The sequence below is a fragment of the Staurois parvus genome, unplaced genomic scaffold (genome assembly GCF_062004578.1).
Source record: "Staurois parvus isolate SC_StPar_1 unplaced genomic scaffold, SC_StPar_1.0 ptg000048l, whole genome shotgun sequence".
NCBI lineage: Eukaryota > Metazoa > Chordata > Amphibia > Anura > Ranidae > Staurois > Staurois parvus.
The window spans coordinates 9,274,393-9,293,903 of NW_028317844.1; the positions used below are offsets into that span (position 1 = coordinate 9,274,393).

At 38.0% G+C, this 19,511-nt stretch overlaps 1 protein-coding gene across 3 annotated transcripts in view; it reads left to right on the forward strand.

Annotated features, from left to right (window-relative positions):
* LOC149470344 (E3 ubiquitin-protein ligase HACE1) overlaps positions 1 to 19,511 on the forward strand; it is a 134,714-nt gene that overhangs the window by 90,208 nt on the left and 24,995 nt on the right. For all 3 annotated transcript variants that reach the window (XM_089665122.1, XM_089665130.1, XM_089665139.1), the window contains one exon: positions 8,794 to 8,925. In XM_089665122.1, coding sequence (XP_089521248.1) covers positions 8,794 to 8,925 — 132 coding nt within the window. The remainder of the gene's footprint in view (positions 1 to 8,793; positions 8,926 to 19,511) is intronic.

Here is a 19,511-nt window from a genome sequence, read left to right on the forward strand (position 1 = left end):
ATGCCATCAGGTTTATTTCCCCTGACTTCCTGTTCTGGCACAATCCTATCAAATAGACAGGAAGGGAGGAGACTTTCCCTCACTTCTGTTGAGAAAGGAAGCAAGGTAAAATCGCCCATATGAGTACATAGATTGCATTAGAAAGTTAACAGAAGTCAACTAACCCTTAACTTAAGAAAAGGATTGGTCTGGCGTTGGGCTTTAAGACAGAGGGTCCTTTAATTAACGGTGCCTGTTGAGTTCTGCCTTAGTAGCAATCCCTTGTTAATTCTTTGTCATAATGTAACTGATCTTCACTTACTGATTTTACCCATTAACCACCCAGTAAAATCTAAATTAAAAGAATCCCATTACAAGAAATTAAACTACACAGCATATAAGTACATGCTTCATTCCAAGGATATCATTTTGAGATGAGTCTTCAGCTGTAATTGCTATGCTTTTTGTGGTTTAGACAGCCTTTCAATTAACTATAAATGTAGAAAAGTACTTTTCATCCTTCAGTATAGTGATATACTAGTTAATCACATTTCTGATTAAATAATTTGTAAGTGTAAACGTGATCAAATATGTCACGGAATTAAGGTTTGATACCTACTGGATTGTGAAGTGTAAACATTTTTGCTGTATGCTTTTTTTCTTTTTTCTGCCGAGCTCTGACCTCTTAACAATTGCTAGATGGAGGCTCAGGCAATTTCTTTGTACCATGTGAAAGGCATACATCTGCAAGATATGCACATTCCAAGGCATAGAAAAATTTTTTTTCTCTAGGTAACACAATATCAGTTCTGATGCTGGTATTGTGCTGTATGTGCGTGTTTGTATGTAAAGACCACTTTCTGGAACGCTTAGTACTTGGCGAGCCTGTCATTTTTATCAGAAATATCAGTTACAGCATGTCCTAAACAGAAAAAATATACTCCTATTTCCACACTCTAATGAAATGCTGCTTTTGAACTGTGTGCAATGTTATATTGCAGTGTTTCCTAACTTTAATATATCATTGTATACAACAAACACTTGCCAAGTACCCCCTGTTGTGTGAATATCTCGGGTACCCTCTAAAGTGTGAGGTATCCTAGAAACAAATAGGAACGCTTTCCAGAGGGCCGTCTGATTTTTAAAATAGAATTTATACTTTAGTTTTTGTAGGAGACTCCATTCACTTAGTTTCCAAAATCATTTAAGTAATTTAATGTACTATGGAAGGGAACCCACTGAGTGAAATACTTCTTATGTGTGCAGTGTTGAGGAGCAAGGCTTACTGCTCTATGGTACTTCTAGAACTACATCATACACTTTTAGATTAGAAATGTTTGCTTGGCACACCAGCTGGGGTAGCTGAAAATATATATGCTGAATTATATTGTTTTGAAAAATATTAAATTTTCTACATTTATTTTCTGCTTTTATGATTTTTTTTTTTCATTCCATCAAGAAACCTGCAATTAATCACACCCATTACTTTTCTGCAGTGCTTTAACGACAATGTTTTTCCCTTAACAAAAACAATCTAATAATAGAAACCAGCTAATGATATTTGGTCAGAGCAACTCTTCTCAGTTTTATTAAAGTATGCTCCCATTTTTGTAGTAATAATTTTTGACGATAATTCACGGGTTACGTATTTAACAAAACATTTTTTTTGAACATTGTAGCCTTTTATTGAACACAGTATTGGTAATTTATATTGAGGCACTTTGTACATGGTAAGAACACCACATATAGTGGATTGGCAGGAGCCACCCTGGGGTGTATTGATTTGTTTATGGGGTCAGGAGATCCAGGCTGAGTAGAGTCATTGCATGCAGAAGCAAGGGAGGTTTTGATGTTTTCTAGCAGTGCATGCAAGATAGATTAGAGAATCACTGGAAATCATTCTTGTGATGTACTATGTAGTTTAATTGAAAGGTTTTATTATCTGTATCCTCCCCTTTTTATAAGTCAGTACACCTTAAATATCTTTTATATGTGAATATTTATTACTAATAACCTTGTTTTGTAAATACGTGTTTTCCAACCATTCCTTGCTATGGAAAAATGGATGATAAAATTTACTTTACTCAACAGAAGTTTCCCCAAATATTACATAGGTACCCCCTGGGGTAAACAACACTATTTGAGAATCTGTATTGTAGAGTAACCCAGACAGCCCCTAGTAAACACACAAATATTAATAGTATATGTAGGCTACAATGATCCAAATTTGCGAACGCTGTGTATAATTGGAGCAAATTGGAGCACTCCCCTGGTGTTCATCACTGATGTCTCACACTGGTTTATACACATCATTTGCTCCAAATGATTGTAAACTGATAGAAATAGATTCACTTTGTCATAAATTCTGAAACTTGTGGGCATAGTTCACAATTTCATGGTGCATTAATGCATATTGCATTAAGGCAGCTCATTCATTTTGAATGATGTGTAGATATACCCTGTTGTGGCTAAAGTTGTACCTGTCCCTTTTTTCAGGAGCTTAACCATGATAATGTGTTGCTGTACATTGTGGTGCACTGCTGATGCAATATGTAACAATGTGTGCATAGTATGGTTGGTGGGACAAGTTTGCGTTTTAAAATTTATGATTATTGGGGTATCGTACACAGACTGGAGTCTCCCTTGTCAGAAAAGTGGAAAGAAGTATTACACCTCTACAGCATAATCCTGGATCAACATCATTTGAAAACAATAACAGAAATGAAAGGCTAATGCCTTTCAAAACTAGTATTTTAGGTTTTTTTTTATTACAGCCAACTAATTGAATCAGTAAACTCTATGATACTCCAAATGTCAAAATTCTTTAGTAGTTGTGTGTGTAATTCCACCTCTCACACAAGGCTACAAAAAAGTGAAAGTGGAGAACTCTTATCTGGCTGTGGCCCCTTTATTCTACATCCGTTAGGACAGAATGGCACTCTATCATCTTTGGTGGAGAGATATCACCATTGAAGTCCCCAAAAGATGCAGGGAGCTAGAATGTAGTTCCACTTGCTAGGAAAGCCTGGAATCTGAAATTTAATTATACAAAGAGTTTGTCTTTAAAGTGATTACACTCTGTTTGGCTAGACTGCTCCCTTAAAATTTGTCCTCCTCCCCAACTCAGTTGAAGGAGCACTGAGGAAACTTTTCCAATAGACTGCAATTGCTGGCTTGTCATTTTACGAATGCAATATATGTGGATAGATTGATGGAGGGCTTTAACATCTGTTGGGCATTTAGTACTGGTGGAAAGAGCCAAAACCTGAGTAAGTGAAGTCCAGATTTGATAATTTTATGACATAAGAGGCTGAATAAAATGAAATGGATTTTGGGGGTTAAAATTAACACATAAAATATTATGATTGGTATACAGTATTAGCTGTTACGTAAGTGGAAAAGGATATCAAGCATAAATTTATAGGTATATACAGAAAAAAATTGAAAGTTTTGGAAGAACAGGTAAGAAGGCCATATAAAAATATATAATTAAAAATAATTAAAAAAACTATAATATAAAAATATATCTATAATATTTGAAAAATTTTGTAAAATGTAGATTGAATTTAAAAAAGCAACAGTAAATAGAATTATAAAATGACTAAATACATTTACATATATAAGAGCTATAATAAAACACCATTATTAAAAAGGATAGGCATTTGTTTGTCATATACTTGTATACATGCATAGGACATAGGGATTATTTAGAACTTGGTGTAAGGTCATTCCTTACTGTAATGCATAAGTAGAGCAAAAGGAGGCTTTTGTGGACTGAACTGTACAGTGGATCGTTCCTTTGCTGCTACTTAACAAATGTCTTCTGGAGTGATAACATTACAGAAATCATGAGGGGTGATTAGTTTGCTGAAAAATGGGGAGATTTAGAGCTGATATGATAAAGGACTGTAGAGGGAATAAAATGTGTGTGAAGACCTGAAAGGATTCATTTTACACCTTTATGTTTTTAGCACCAAGTGGGAGAAATTAATAACCTACTAGAGATACACAGGTGAAGGAAAAATAGAAGTGTACTGCAAAGTAGTCGGTAGAGCTATTGACCAGAGATGGGTGGCAGGGGTTACAGGGAGGGCTGTGAGCTAAAGAGGGGAAGCAGCAAAGGGTGAGCACTAAGGAATGCAGGTTAGCAGTGAACAGAAGAATAGTGGCATAGCAGTAAGTCTAAGTTCACATTAGTGGCTGGGAAGTGTAAGGGGTTAAAAACAGGCATTTGAGCTGCATTTTTACAAATCCCGACCGTCCACATACAAGAAGGCATGCTGGCTTGGCATGTGTTTGTAGCACAGTATTTCATTGCAAAATCCCCCTTGGAGTCGAAAAAGTCCCTAAAGGGCCAGTGGCATATAAAACACTTTTTTCATAGCTGCAGCACCTCACTGGAGCAAGATCTTGGATAAATCTCACTAGTGCACAATATGGGAAACAAACAGAAACAGAGGGCACCAGCGACAAAGTGTAGTTTTATTGAAATCAATATTAAAAACAAGCATTAAATGCACTTACTCAAACATCCCTGGCTCTGTGTATTCCTCCCATAATGAAATTCTTGGGCTAGTGGAGCAATGAAAGCCAGTCACAAACAGCAGAGTATGGCAGGGAAACAGGTGAACTATACAGAGTGTAACAGGGTAGTGGCCAGGTCCGAGTATTGCAGTGGGCTTTGAATTCCTTTAGCCGATGAGTGGTATAGAGAAGCAGCTGGCAATTCAGGGCTGTGGACATGACGCAACATACTACGAAGCAGGAGGTGCACGGCTATGCATTTCAGGGAAGATTCACCCCTTTGTAAAGACCACACTTAGTTGGTGGGGCCCTCTGTTTCTCAATGTGTTTCCCATATTGTCTCTAAACTACCCCTGGAAAAAAACAATCCACAGTGCATCTCTTTTCAGGGGGGTGGCAGAGTGTGCCACCCATGTAAATGAGCCCTTAGAGCTGCAAAGACTGGGAGCAAGCAGCAAGTGGAAAGTTAATATTCATTGGGATACAAATGTGTAAAACAGAGGAGCTATGTTAAGAGATTGAAGCTAATGGATTATTACAATGTTGCACACCTTGTGAGATTGCAGTGTGAGCTTAGCCAAGGTCAACCTTTTTCAACCAGGGTGCCTTCAAGTTTCTTCAGGGGGGCCTTGGCAAAATTCCTAAAAATGATCCAAAAATTGTATACAAGCCAGCAGGTGGATCAAGCCTGCCATTTAGGGTCACAAAGCCACGTGTGCACCATTACAACCTTCAAGCTGCTGGCGTCCTAACAACCATTGACATAATTGGTTGATAAGGAGGACGTTAGGCACTTGCATGGCATCCTTGTTTACTCCTCCCCTGCCCCTCTCCATGAGTACTGGGGTAACATTAGCTGAGTAAGGAAGAGAAACTGAGGGAGACGAAATGCTGGAATACTAGTCAGTACCAGTGTGCAAAGGTGTATCTGATTTTACAGAATCTCTAATGTTGGGTGTCCTATGTGTGGATACTGCTGTGTTATGTAAAACTATTATGGTAGTTTAGTTTTTTACATTTTAGAATAGGGGGCCTCGAAACTGGTGCAGGATTTTAAAGGTGCCTTGACTGAAAAAAGGTTGAGAAACACTGGTCTAGGTTCACACCATGTTGATTTCCCTAAGGACATGTTTGCTTGGGCATTCTTTTGAATGGGCTGCTGTGTCTATGGAAATCGCAGGGCAAAGATCCCTACACCTTTTCCAAACATGCAGCTGCAGGGAAACTGCATAGTGCAATGTGGTTTCTAGCGCGTGGGGGGTATCATTAGGATTAATGGCACCCCAAGCATCTGTTCAACAGCAGTGAATTTTTGGCTGGGGAAGCTGCAATTTCACACCTTCCCACACCCTTTCAGATGTGAACCTAGCCTTAAAGTAAATAAAAACCAGACTATGGTTGTTGCATTTGTTTGCTTTTTCTTCAGTCTTCTTTCAGTCCACAATACTGTCAATGACCTTGCTAGAAATATTAGCCCATTATAAAATATGTGGATTATATCCTCTGTGGGGGAAATAGACAGCAATAAAAACCTGGTTGACTTTGTAAAAGTTATCTCAAGTGTGAGAGGTTAAGGACTGCTACTGAAATGCGCTTCAGGCTAGGTTCACACCTATGTAGATTGTGTCTCTGCATTGCGTTTTGCGTTGCGATTTTGCACTTGCATTTTGCCATGTTTTTAGTGCATTTTCTTTTTCTTTCTTTTTTTTTTTATTGTTGTTAGGCAGATTTTAAAACCAAAACGCATCAAAAACGTGGCAAAAAACATCAAAAAAGCAATACATGCTTTTCTGCAGTGTTCCCATTGAAGTCTATAGAACCAAAAATGCAACATTTTGCGTTCAAAAAAGTCCGACCTTTTCCAAAAAACGCAGCGGGTGAAAACGTGGAGATGTGAACCTGTCCCATAGGAAACCATGTTAAATGGACTTTACTGTGTATCTGCAAAATGTTGCAGAAAGCGCTTAGGTGTGAACCTAGGGTAACAGTCATGAGGAGCGTGTAAACAGTACATCAGCAGTATAATCATACTCATTCATTGTCCAATGGGACCACTAATGTCCAATAGTGAGTGGACCAAATGAATGGCGGTGTCACCCCTTGTCTATGAAGCGTCAAAGTGTGCGAGTCACGGGTTATGCAGCACAGAATTAGTTTACATATGTTCTTTAACATTGTTTGACTTTAAAAATATTTTTTATATGTTTATTCTGTTGTATTTTCCCAGAGTGTTTGCTGCTACTGGAAATATTATTTATCCACATTTAATCAAGTGAATGTGACTAATATAATGTAGCTATAGTCGTTCCTTCTGTCTGCATAATTTGTCACAGCTTGGAAGTGCAGGAATGCTCCTGTTTAGTCACAGGTGATTGCATTTGATGGAGTCGCTGATCCACCTGCATCTCAGCATGCATATCCATTAACCCTGGCCTATGAGTGGTCCAATGAGCAGCTCTGAGAACTCTTGCTTCATGAGCTATAGCTTTCTTAGTATTTGGCATGGCACAGAAAAGCCCCCAGCTGACATCATGACAGAACTGCTGTTGTATTTGGGCACATTGTTGACTTTGCTGATATGAGCCAGTGCCCATTAATAAACATGAATAGGCTATTTCCATTTGTAATGATTTAAAAAGCTTTCCTATTGAGGTGTATAAAGGAATTCAATTACCATGCATATTGTGCCTATGGTAGTGTTTTATTTTATACAGAAGCAAAAGATATACACATTGTTTAGATGTATTCTAGATCTACTGTGGAGAAATATAAAGGGTGCATTGAATAACAATTCATCATTCATATAGGACATGCAGTGCAGCTTCTGGATCACTGACTTTGTTAATGTCACAGCACTTGACATACAGAATTCAAGCTGCTGCTACATCCCCAAATACACTGTTTAATAATAGCAGCACCATTCTACTAAATGTTGTTTTCTCTGTGTAATTGTACTGCAGAAAACCAAATGTCATTATCCCATTCATTTGTTTTGTCACTTAATAGCCTTTAATAATAAGGCAAAAAAACAATATTATACAGTTACAGCATCCAAAGCAAATGTTAACTTCCGTCTAGTGTAGTCACTGATCTGCAAAATGATATATCTTTAGTTACCTTGCAACGTTCATTGCTTTTTTTTATTCTGTAAATCTTTTAGTGCATACATGTGAGAAGTAGATATTGCAAGAATGTTCATGGAAAATGCTGTAGGAGTTATTACTGTGGATCAGTCTGCAAGAACTGTCTGCATATTTACTAACCTTCGCTAGAGGGAATTCAGAGCTCTGTGCACAAATGATCCTTTACAGTAAGAATATACATGAATATGTGGTTCTGTTTTACAGTGCTATATTTAACAGGAATACAAGCATATGTACTGTGACATGGAATTTTAAGTATTCTTTATATATAATCTATATATACTTTTTTCTTTTCTTTTTTTGCGCATGTAGTTGTTTCAACCTTTGAAAATTTGGTCAACAATCTTGCAGTAGAGCCACCCCTGCATGCACATCATGTAAGTGGCAAATGAAATCCATGAGGCATGATAAGCAGCGGGCTTGTGGCTTTGAAAAGCAAAGCCATGGACACAGTTATAAAAAAAAAAAAACGGCAATGCTTAAAAGCTTGCTTAGCCTTGCCCTTAAACAAATGTTCCTTTAGCTATCTGCTGCTGTGGTTGGCTTTGTTGTGTTAATTAAAGTCTTAGGCAGCATATGAATAATCTTTAGAGGTGAGTGTGACTCATAATAAAGTGCTAGTATGTGGACTCAAATGCCCTGATTTTGCTGTCATTTATAAAGCCACTGATTGCTTTCAGATTGTAATGTAATATTTTGGATTATGTTGAATTGCCCTTCTATAGTCGTTTTCAACAAATGATTCACTCTCTTGGCCTTCCACTAGGTGTCACTGTATCTCTGCAAGTTTTTTTATTTGCTCATGTTTCAAGATTAAACTTATTATATAATATTTAGCATGCATTTATTTGTACTTTCAGTAATTTCAAGTCATGTTTAAAAATGTTATATAAAAAAATTATTTGTGCTATACAGTAGTGCTATGCCTAATATGCAATGGTTCTCAAAGCCTAGTTGTTGACGACAGGAAAAATGATGCAAAGTGATGGAACCGTTTTCATGAAAATTGTACTGTGTTTTTTTGCTGATCATTTTCATTATGGTTTCCTGAGTAAAAAAGCTTTGTTTAGATGTTAGGATTACAGGTTACCATAGCAGTCATCAGACAGCACTTGTGCCAATTGCGGAATTTTTCTTTTTTTTTCAGGCAGAGTATGTCCAGCTTGTTACTGAACTTCGCATGACAAGAGCCATTCAGCCACAGATCAATGGATTTTTACAGGGCTTCCATATGTTTATACCGCCATCTCTAATACAGCTGTTTGATGAGTTTGAATTGGTGAGATGAATTTTTCATTGTGTTTTTTTTTAAATATTGATCAGTATTTTGTAATGCATTTGGCTTTTACAAGAAACGCTTTACAAGTTACATCAATTTTCTGTTTTATAAAAGATAAAAAAATGTTTCTATGAAGGTTAAAAAAAGCTTTAGTGTATTTTCAATAAGCAAACCGTGAATTAACATTTATTGGAAGTTTGTGGTTATATTGTATACATGCATATGTATATATATTTTCATATGTAAATAACATTCCATAAAAATGACTAGAATTTTTACTCTTCAAGACCAATTGTAGCTTACACGAACATACTACAATTACTACTAAAATATGAAAAAAATGTACATGCATGTGCCCTTCAAACCACCTTGGGAGCCCTGGGGCTCTGCAAAGTATGTGATAAGTACGTAAGAACACGTCTAAATGCCTACTTTCCATTCAGTCATAAACTGTAGCATTCATTTTTGGCATTATCCGTCAGCACCCAAATAAAATGCGGTTTAGCAGGGCATGATTATTAGTAGGTGTTGCTATACAGTAATATAGTTTTTTTTTTTTTCAATGCAAGACTTCCATTAATCCATCATATTGATATTGACTGAAAACTGATTCAATTGAGCACATTGCGTGGAGATTTTATTTAAGAACGGCCCAAACATTCCATTAAGGTACATACCATTTTCCATTAGCTTGCATCCCTATCCACCCCAGTTAGCTATAAACAAGAACTTAGGGTTTTCCAAAAATGTTTCCAAAAATACAAACTAGATGTATGTTGAAAAATGCTCATGTAAAGTTTAATCAGTGAAAATGGCCTGTAAAAATATATCAGTAGTTTGAAAGATATGGGCAAGACCAAACTTTTTACAGGAAATATTAAGCTGACCACAGTTGGGTATTTTTATATATTGTTTTTTTTTTTGTTCAACCAGTAGGCCTTTCATCCACACAAACCAATGACTTCTGTCGAGCGTGGACAGCCTTCCACTAGTCAGAATTCATCCCTTCCCTGCTGAAACACTCGAATATTGATATTCTAGGGCCAGCTTTAGATTTTCTTGTGACTTCACCTGCCCATACCTGGTATTTGACATGGGATTTTACTAAACTAACGGATTCATAATATTACCAACTGATGCATCATACAGTCAGTTTTATTTGCATTGATGTGTGTCATGTTTACTTTGAAGCAGATTTATGAGCAAAATAAAATGATGTATATAATGAAATATGTACAGTACAGGGCACAGGCTGGATGGTCATAGACCCTGGGTTATAAGCTACCCTTAGGTTACTGGACACTGGCAAAGCTATTAGACATACCTACTGTAGGTGTAACCCTATCACACTACGCGAGATCTTTTTGAAGATGTTTTTATGGTTACTAGTTTTTATTTACTTCAAATCCTTCAATCTGCCTCCTCCCTGCCTTCTACTACAGCAATAGAAGCAGCGCATCCAGATGGGTGCAACTTCTGTAAAACCTTGTGAAGCATACCTGCACCCCACACTGTGGAGAAACACAGCAATTTTTTTAGTCCCCATATAACATAGTGTTATTCCATGTTGATCATGCCAGTAGAACTGTTATATCTCCACTTCTTGTAATAGGGTGACAATGTTAATTCTGACACGGGTAGGGACGTTTAAATAAAGGAATAATGACTTTAATGTTAAAGAGAGACAAATCTAATCCAAACTCCATAGCACACGCACATTTTAAAGTGTTACTAAACCCAGGACCTTGCATTCACTATATCTGGTCTCTCACAGTACACAAAACATGGAAATGCAATTATTGTAGTCATTATAAACTGCTAAATACCTTTTCTCATCAGCAGGTAGAGCAGTCTATCTGTGTCCAGCAGAGCACTGGTTAAAGCTTGTAGGAGGAGTTTTCATTCTCCCCTGATTGTCCAATGAGGCTGCAGGACCCCTGACCCTCTGTCTGGACAGCGATGACTGGCCCTGTGCTGATCACATGCACGCTTCCAAGAAAAAAAACTTTCTAGCAATACACACCAAACTGAGCATGTGCAGATTGCCCCCAAGGCTATGTTCTATCAGCAGAAGGATAGGGGAGTAGAAGGTAAGGATCAGAGAAGATAGGCTCAAACATCCTTTACACAGTGCAGAGGATTAACCCTGTAGGTTCCACAGTCAGTATAAAAAGCATGCTTTACTGCATATACAGACTGATCTTACTGTTGTGGGTTTAGTAACACTTTAAGGTGTTACAGAAAAAGGTTTTTAGTTTTTTGTTTAAACAACCATATGCATAAAAGTTGACTTTTGTAAAGATCCACCAGCCATAATAAGGTATGACTCAAGCTTTTCATGTTACAAGAAATGGAGAAATAGTGGAACTATGGGCAGGATTAAAATGTTAAAAAAAAACCTGTCACTGGGTGATTCAAACAAGCAAAAAAAAAAAAGAATGTGCTAATTCTAGTGATAGCTTCTATCATGCAGTGGATATAAAAAGTCTACACACCCGTTAAAATGTCAGGTTTCTGTGATGTAAAAAAATGAGACAAAGATAAATCATTTCAGAACTTTTTCCACCTTAATGTGACCTATAAACTGCACAACTCAGGCGAACAACAAACTGAAATCTTTTAGGTGGAGGGAAGTAGAAACAAAAAACTAAAATAATATGTTGCATAAGTGTGCACACCCTTAAACTAATACTTTGCTGAAGCACCTTTTGATTTTATTCCAGCACTCAGTCTTTTTGGGTATGAGTCTATCAGCATGGCACATCTTGACTTGGCAATATTTGCCCACTCTTCCTTGCAAAAACACTCCAAATCTGTCAGTTTGTGATGGCATCTCCTGTGCACAGCCCTCTTCAGATCACCCCACAGATTTTCGATCGTATTCAGGTCTGAGCTCTGGCTGGGCCATTCCAAAACTTTATTCTTGATCTTGTGAAGCCATTCCTTTGTTGATTTGGATGTATGCTTTGGGTTGTTGTCATGCTGAAAAATGAAGCTCCTCTTCATGTTCAGCTTTCTAGCAGAAGCCTTAAGGTTTTGTGCCAATATTGACTGGTATTTTGAACTGCTCATAATTCCCTCTACCTTGACTAAGGCCCAGTTCCAGCTGAAGAAAAACAGCCCCAAAGCGTGATGCTGCCACCACCATGCTTCACTGTGGGTATGGTGTTCTTTTGGTGATGTGCAGTGTTGTTTTTGTGCCAAACATATCTTTTGGAATTATGGCCAGAAAGTTCAACCTTGGTTTCATCAGACCAGAACACATTTTCCCACATTCTTTTGGGTGACTTCATCTGTGTTTTTGCAAAATTTAGCTGGGTTTGGATGTTTTTCTTCGTAAGAAAAGGCTTCTGTCTTGCCACTCTACCCCATAGCCCAGACATATGAAGAATACGGGAGATTGTTGTCACATGTACCACACAGCCAGTACCTGACAGATATTCCTGTAGCTCCTTTAATGTTTCTGTAGGCCTCTTGGCAGCCTCCCAGACCAGTTTTCTTCTCGTCTTTTCATCAATTTTGGAGGGACATCCAGTTCTTGGTAATCTCACTGTTGCATCATATTTTCTCCACATGAAGATGACTGTCTTCACTGTGTTCCATTGTATATTTAATGCCTTGGAAATTCTGTTGTACTCTTCTCCTGACTGATACCTTTTAACAATGAGATCCCTCTGATGCTTTGGAACCTTTCTGCGGACCATGACTTTTCCTGTAGGATGCAACTAAGAAAATGTCAGGAAAGACCTACTAGAACAGCTGAACTTTATTTGGGGTTAATCAGAGGCACTTTAAATGATGGCAGGTGTGTACTGACTCCTATTTAACATGATTTTGAATGTGATTGCTTAATTCTGAACACAGCTACATCCCCACTTATAAGAGGGTGTGCACACTTATGCAACCACATTATTTTTGTTTTTTATGTTTACTTCCCCCCCTAAAAGATTTCAGTTTGTTTTTCAGTTGAGTTGTACAGTTTATAGGTCACATTAAAGATGGAAAAAGTTCTGAAATTATTTATCTTTGTCTCATTTTTTTACATCACAGAAACCTGACATTTTAACAGGGGTGTGTAGACTTTTTATTTCCATTGTATATTTAATTTTTTTTTTTTGACTTGGATCCACATTAAAGCCGAACTAAAGTTCATAATTACTTAGCTCTGCTCCAGTTATGCAGTGTCTGTGAGCTACCTTGGCGCCAACGTCTGTTTTTGCAGCTTCTTCTAGGTTTTGGGTCTTCAATTAACTTGTTGGCCAGCAGGGGAATATTGTAGCTTCTACACATGCACATTAGAGTTGGTTCATTCCGGCACCAAGGTTTGCGAGAATGTACACTGAGCTGCGCATGTGCACATTCAGTGTACATTCTAAAGAAGATTGCGAACAGGCAGTTATGTGTGCTTTATTAAAATGTAAAAAGCGTGTAGTGAGCGCAAAAGAAAAAAAAAAGCTAATCCACAAGCAGTTGGCACAGAAAGGAAAACCCACTTCATCCACAAAAAAACATATAGAAAAAAGGATGCACCACTAATGTGTATATCATAAATTAATGTAAAACGACTAGTGAAACACTAGAATAATTATATAATTAAAACGGGTAAAAAATTAAAAAAAAAAAATTTTTAGGGGCATAAATGAATAAAATTATAAATAACAAAAAGTCCAAAAATGAAGTGTCCAAAAGTGTTAAAAAATAACAAATGAAATGGAGTGACATCTAGTGAAAAGTATATCCGTGACAATCCTTTGTCCTAATGCACTCACCAAAAGCAAAAAAACAAATTAGCTTTTGTACAGCAACTCCTCCAAAAGATATAACCCCTCCACGGCCGGAATGGATGTTTATCAAATACAGCTGTAGAAATTCCTATGAAAAAAGTATAACGTCTCCACGGCATCACTCGGCCACCGGTCCGATTAGGGTGAATCCTGGAGGGAAAAAGCTTGCTTGTGCTGCAAAGCCATTGACTGATGGTCTGTTCTCACCTTACTCTTGTACTGAGCTTGCAGCCTTAGCCACCACCCCATTCCACTTATTGTCTGATTCAGTCTCTGCCAAACAGGCTCACACAGGGGAGGTAAAAACATTTTTTTTTTGCTTACTATGAGGCTTGTTTGTCACAGTAACTTAATTTGGGATTTGTTTAGATTAAAAACATGCCTGCGCTTTGAATGAGGATCTTCCATCTCTTTTATGCTTCATTTTATCAGAAGACACAATCAAGTGTAACAAAAAAAGCTGTAGGTTTATATAATGCAAAGAAAAATGGACTACATTAGTTAAAAATGACTAGGATTCAGCCTTTGTATAATATGTGGTGGATATGTGATTTTGACTGCCCCCCCCCCCCTTCAAGAAAAAAGTACCAAAAGTTAAAAAAAAGAAGGGGAGGGCTTAAAGTGGAACTTCCCCTACAAGGTGAAGTCCTGCTTTCAGACTTGCAAAACAAGAATGGTAATGTGCAGATTTAAAGCGACACTAAACTTTGGTTTAAAAAGCAAAACATTCTATTCATGTTTGTATTCTTTACTCAGAAAGTATATTTTATTGTCCTCAGCCTCCTTTAAATCTCCAAATTCCTTGTCTTTGCTGCTGTGATTTCCTGTTAGAGGGTAGCTACCATCATTCTCCATGGTCCCACAGTATGTAGTAGCGTAGCCACCCTCTCTTGCATGCTCCCAATATGGGCTAGGGACTATGGGATTTGTATTATCCATAGAGTAGTGCACAGGAGAAGAACACAGCACATGTAGTGTCATATACTGGCAGCCAATGTGAACACAGGTCTGCTCCAAGGCTCAGGACTGCTAGAGAAGCCTAGCCAGTGACTGATGAAAGGAGAATTTGCCCAGAAATGTGCGAGTCTCCATACCGAGGTCTTGGCACCCCTCGCATGTGATGTCATCTAGGAGGTGTGTAGGCCCTGACAGCAGGGGCTTTTCCTTCTTAGGCACAACATCAGCGGAGCTATCTCAGAGCTGCAGCGTACTTCCCATTCAGCCCAGCTGGGCTTCCCCAGCACTCCAGAGCCTTGGAGCAGACCTGTGGTCGCATTGGCTGCCAATATATCACACAACATGTTCTCACCTTCAACATGTTTGTGAGTGCATTTCCATATTTTTTAATTAATAGTTACATATACTGGATTTCTGTCTTTTCTTTGTCTACATAATCCTGGTGCTTCCCCCTCTGGTCATCCAGCAGCATTGGAACTTTGCACCTTACAAGAAATGGCGGTTTTATAGGATTACCCATGACCAATTAGCTAATTAGCAGATTTCCATACAGTGCTTTTATGTGCATTAGGAAGCACTATTATAGGCCTTATTGACTATATGAATAGTGGTATTTAACTGGAACTAGGGTTAAGTGCCTGTTTTATATTTTCCTTTTTACAAAGCTTTTTGTGAATTGCTAAGGAGCACTCAGACCAACTAAATTTTGTCCTGGGAGCAGGACTGGAACTCAGCATTGTAAACTGTATGTAGCCAATGCTAGAAAATAGGAAATAGTTTGTTTTGGCCAGCTTGACCCAAATGAACCATTTAAAGGCACAGTAAGCATAGAGTAAGGCTAGTACCCATTTTTCTTTTGTAGAATGAAGCTCGGGGAATATAGGATGCTTTTTATACATGGATTTGGATTCTCTTCCCACTATCCATGGAAAATGAACAATGCTGTTAAATGAGCTGATATGCGGTCTTCCATCCCATGTGCATAATTGTGGATTAATTGTAGAATTCATAGATTCAACTCCCACAATGTATACAGGTCTATTGTAATTGATAGCTGCTTGCTTGGGAATCTTCCAGTGCATGCTGTTTACTTGTATGATGCTACAATTGGAGACAACATACAGTAAGAAAGTAAACATGAGAACATGGAACGAATAAATGTTGGTTATTTCCTTTTTGTAAATTGCTATAATCAAAGCACAAATTGTTCAAGCCATGTGTTTTGTTACAAAACCTATATTTTCCCTTTCAGGCTGTATGGTAGGACAGCGCAATATTCACAATATTCCGCTCTGGCGATTCGCCTTCATATATACAATGCGACTAATAATGTATTATCTGCAATTATCTTTCTGTGCATATTTTGAATTGTCTGCTAAATGTAATCTACTGAGTAAATAAATCCAATGTGCTGTGAAGAGCTCCAATGCAAATAAGCTTTTCTGTAATTGCAAGATAGGGAGCCAACATTACTGCACATTGCGCATAGCAAAGATACACATTATTAACTAGCAAAAGATAAATATGCACAGTCAGTCCTCATCATTTCCTAATGCAATTCTGGAGCACATCACGACACTCGCAGGGGGACAAATAAGACACTTATTAATTGTTTACATTTATTATCAGGATTATATCTCACATTTTATTTTGAAATTACTTTTCAATTGAAAGGCTAAAGGTTCACTGTACAATTAAACAAATGAATATGCAAGTTTTAGAGGGAATATATTTTTGGGCATTAATATTCATTTGTAATTGTGAGCATGATTGGCTTTAAATCTTCTCGACAAGTTGAATATATAATTTTACATTTTTATTTGATAGCATCAATATAATGCCAGAGATGACCAGGGAGTATAAAGAGAACTGTCAGATACATAAAATTGGTTTTACTTTATTTTTTTTGCACAGCATTATACCTGACTTTGCTGAAGTTTTCTAAAATTAAATGTCAGCCTTTTTTGTCTTGGTTCACACTGATGCGGTGTCGTATTCTCAGCAATTCCTGTGCGTTTCCTCCAACAGTGTCACAGTTGCACTATGTTCATTCGATCTGCTGCGGGTGTCAATGTTACGTTAACAACACCCCAAAAACAGGTCCCAAAACTCAGTGCAATTGCTTGAATCAGATTACATTGCAAAAAGAAAAGGTGTCTGCACCTTGTGCTGATGCGGTGCAATTTGAGCCCTACAAAATGAATAGATTCAGACCGCACTGCACATAATCGCTTATGATTTGAGCAGAAATGTGTTGTGATTCCTGAGCGAATCACATGCGGGTCCCTGTACTGCATCAGTGTGAACCTAGACTAAAAGTTTTAAAGAGGAACTATCACAGATGTAAAATCTCAAAGAATCAAAGGCCATATGAAAACGGACAGTTGCTGCCTTAAAGTATAAATAAAGGCATTTTTTTTTTTTTGGAGAGAGATTAGAACACCTACCAGTTTTTATTGCTGTCTGTGCCCCCAGTAAGGAGATTCACCCTCTCTAATTGTCCTGTTTATTGTTAATAATGGAAGTAAAAGAAAACCCAAATTTTGGGTTGTCCCCAGACAAAATGGGGAAAAAAGGTTTTGCCTATAGTTCTACTTTAACAATTGCTTGACTTCTGAAAAGCTGTTATTGGTGCAAAACGTTTTTGACCTTAAAAAGAAAAAAAAACATTCTCTATAGCTTTGGCGGGCTAACTTACCTGTAATGAAAGATGTTCCGTGTTGCTGGATCTTCACTGCAGGGATGTCATGTCCTCTTCCTGTCTCTGAACTTCTGGCCCTGTAGAGGTTAATAGCTTTGGGTTTTCTGTGAAGCTGCTGTGAAAAAAATTGCCTTTTAGTTCTACTTTTACAGTACTTTAAAAAAAGAAAAGCTATAAATGAATACAGTTATATCCTGTGCAGAGATTATGTTTTTCTGATCAGCATAGTTGCTGACTAGCTTCCATAACAGTGAAAGACCTAATCTCAATGTACACTGATATTAGGATAACACTGAAAAAATACAGGCATGCCATTGAGGAAAACTATTTACACACAGTCTGGAAAGTTCTTTAGCAGCTCATTCTCACAGCTCCATAGCATTCAGATAGGTCCTATAATGTAATTTCAGAGTGCCTGGTGATAGCTTACAAAAGTGTACTAATGGTATGGTCTTTGATTGCACATACTGATTGGAGATCTGTTCTTCATAGGGTTGCATGTCTGACATTTCTGCAGTCTTGGGTGTGTAAGTGGTGCTGGACAATGGTATTAAACCCAAAAGCAAACATTTATTATATTGCAGCTTATCAATTCTTAGATGTGGTGGCTGCATTAGTTTTTTTTTTTTTTTGTAGGTTCTTTCTTCTATTTTCATCTAGTGATCTGGCCAGTAAGTCAGTTGTTTTTCAAAAGCACAGTCTGTCCAGCAGACTGTATCAGTTTACATGGAAGAGACAAGCCACTAAACACTGGCAGGAGTAAATAAAATGATCATTTAATTTATTACTGTAAAGCCTTTGTCCCAAATCGAAAGAAAACGTTTACTGTAACTGATCATAAAGTGTGAGCTGGAGTTTGGCTTCAGTTTGTTTAGTATATATATAGCTGCTAATAAATTTAACACTATCCCCAAGATTGATAAAGCTGCTGTATGCTGTGCCTAATATGCTCATTCCTTCAGAGTTGGCTCACTAATACAGAAGGTGTGTTACTGGCCAGATCAGCAGGTGAAAACAGAGGGGAAAAAGTCAAAGATAAGAAAACTGATTGCAGCCACCACATCTAATGACTGGTAAGCTGCATTATAATACATTTTTGCTTTTGGGTTTAATACCTATTTAAAGTGCTTCTGAAGTCAGAAGGTGTTTTACCTTCCTGCATTCCATGCAGGAAGGTAAAAAAAATATTTTGGTTGCAGCTACCCCACCCCACCCCCCAATACTTACCTAAGCCCCATCTTGATCCAGCAATGTTCATGAGAGCTGTGGCTCTCCCTGGACTCTCTCCCCATATTGGTTCACACAGCAGCAGGGGCCATTGGCTCCTGTTGCTGTCAATCACAGCCAGTGGGCCAATGAGGAGAGAGCAAGGGGTGGGTCCAAGTCACGCTATCTGTGTGAATACTCAATGTACATTCACAGGAGCATGGCTCGGGAGTGAGCCTGCTCAAGTGCTCCCATAGCAAGAGCCTTGCTACAGGGGGCACTTGGCAGGGGGAGGAGCCAGGACTGTGGGTGGGAGTCCCAAAAAGAGGAGGACCGGGGCTGCTCTGTGAAAAACCATTGCACAGAGTAGGTAGGTATAACATGTTTGTTGTTGGGTTTTTGTTTTTTTGTTTGTTTTTTTTTTTTTGTTAATTTTAACCTTTAGGGCCAGTTCACACTACATGTGTATCGGTTGATTTTTTTCTGCATCCAAAATGCCCAGAAAGTAGGTTTTATAGTTGTCACCGTCATAGTTCACGTCAGTGCTTGCAGTTCCAGTGAATTCTGGTTGCAGAAAAAACGTAGAACATGCTGTATTTTTTCTGCACAGAACTGTACTGGATCGTGGTAAAATGCACCAAAATTGAACAAAAAGAGGGGAAAAAATGAACTGGAATGCATAAAAATGCACCGAAACGCATCAAACACGCGCATGCGGAAACACATCCGGAACGCATCTGGACTGCGTTTCTATAGTGTGAACCGGCCCTTACAATCACTTTAAGGGCTTACGTGTAACCAGAGCATCTCTTGCTGGACTGTTGCTGTGAGACTTGTTAGAAAGCAAGAATGCGATGTGCAGGGTATGCACTGGCATTAGTTGCTGTCTAATTCTGTCCATGAAATATGCTACAACAAACAGAATGTCAAAGCATACA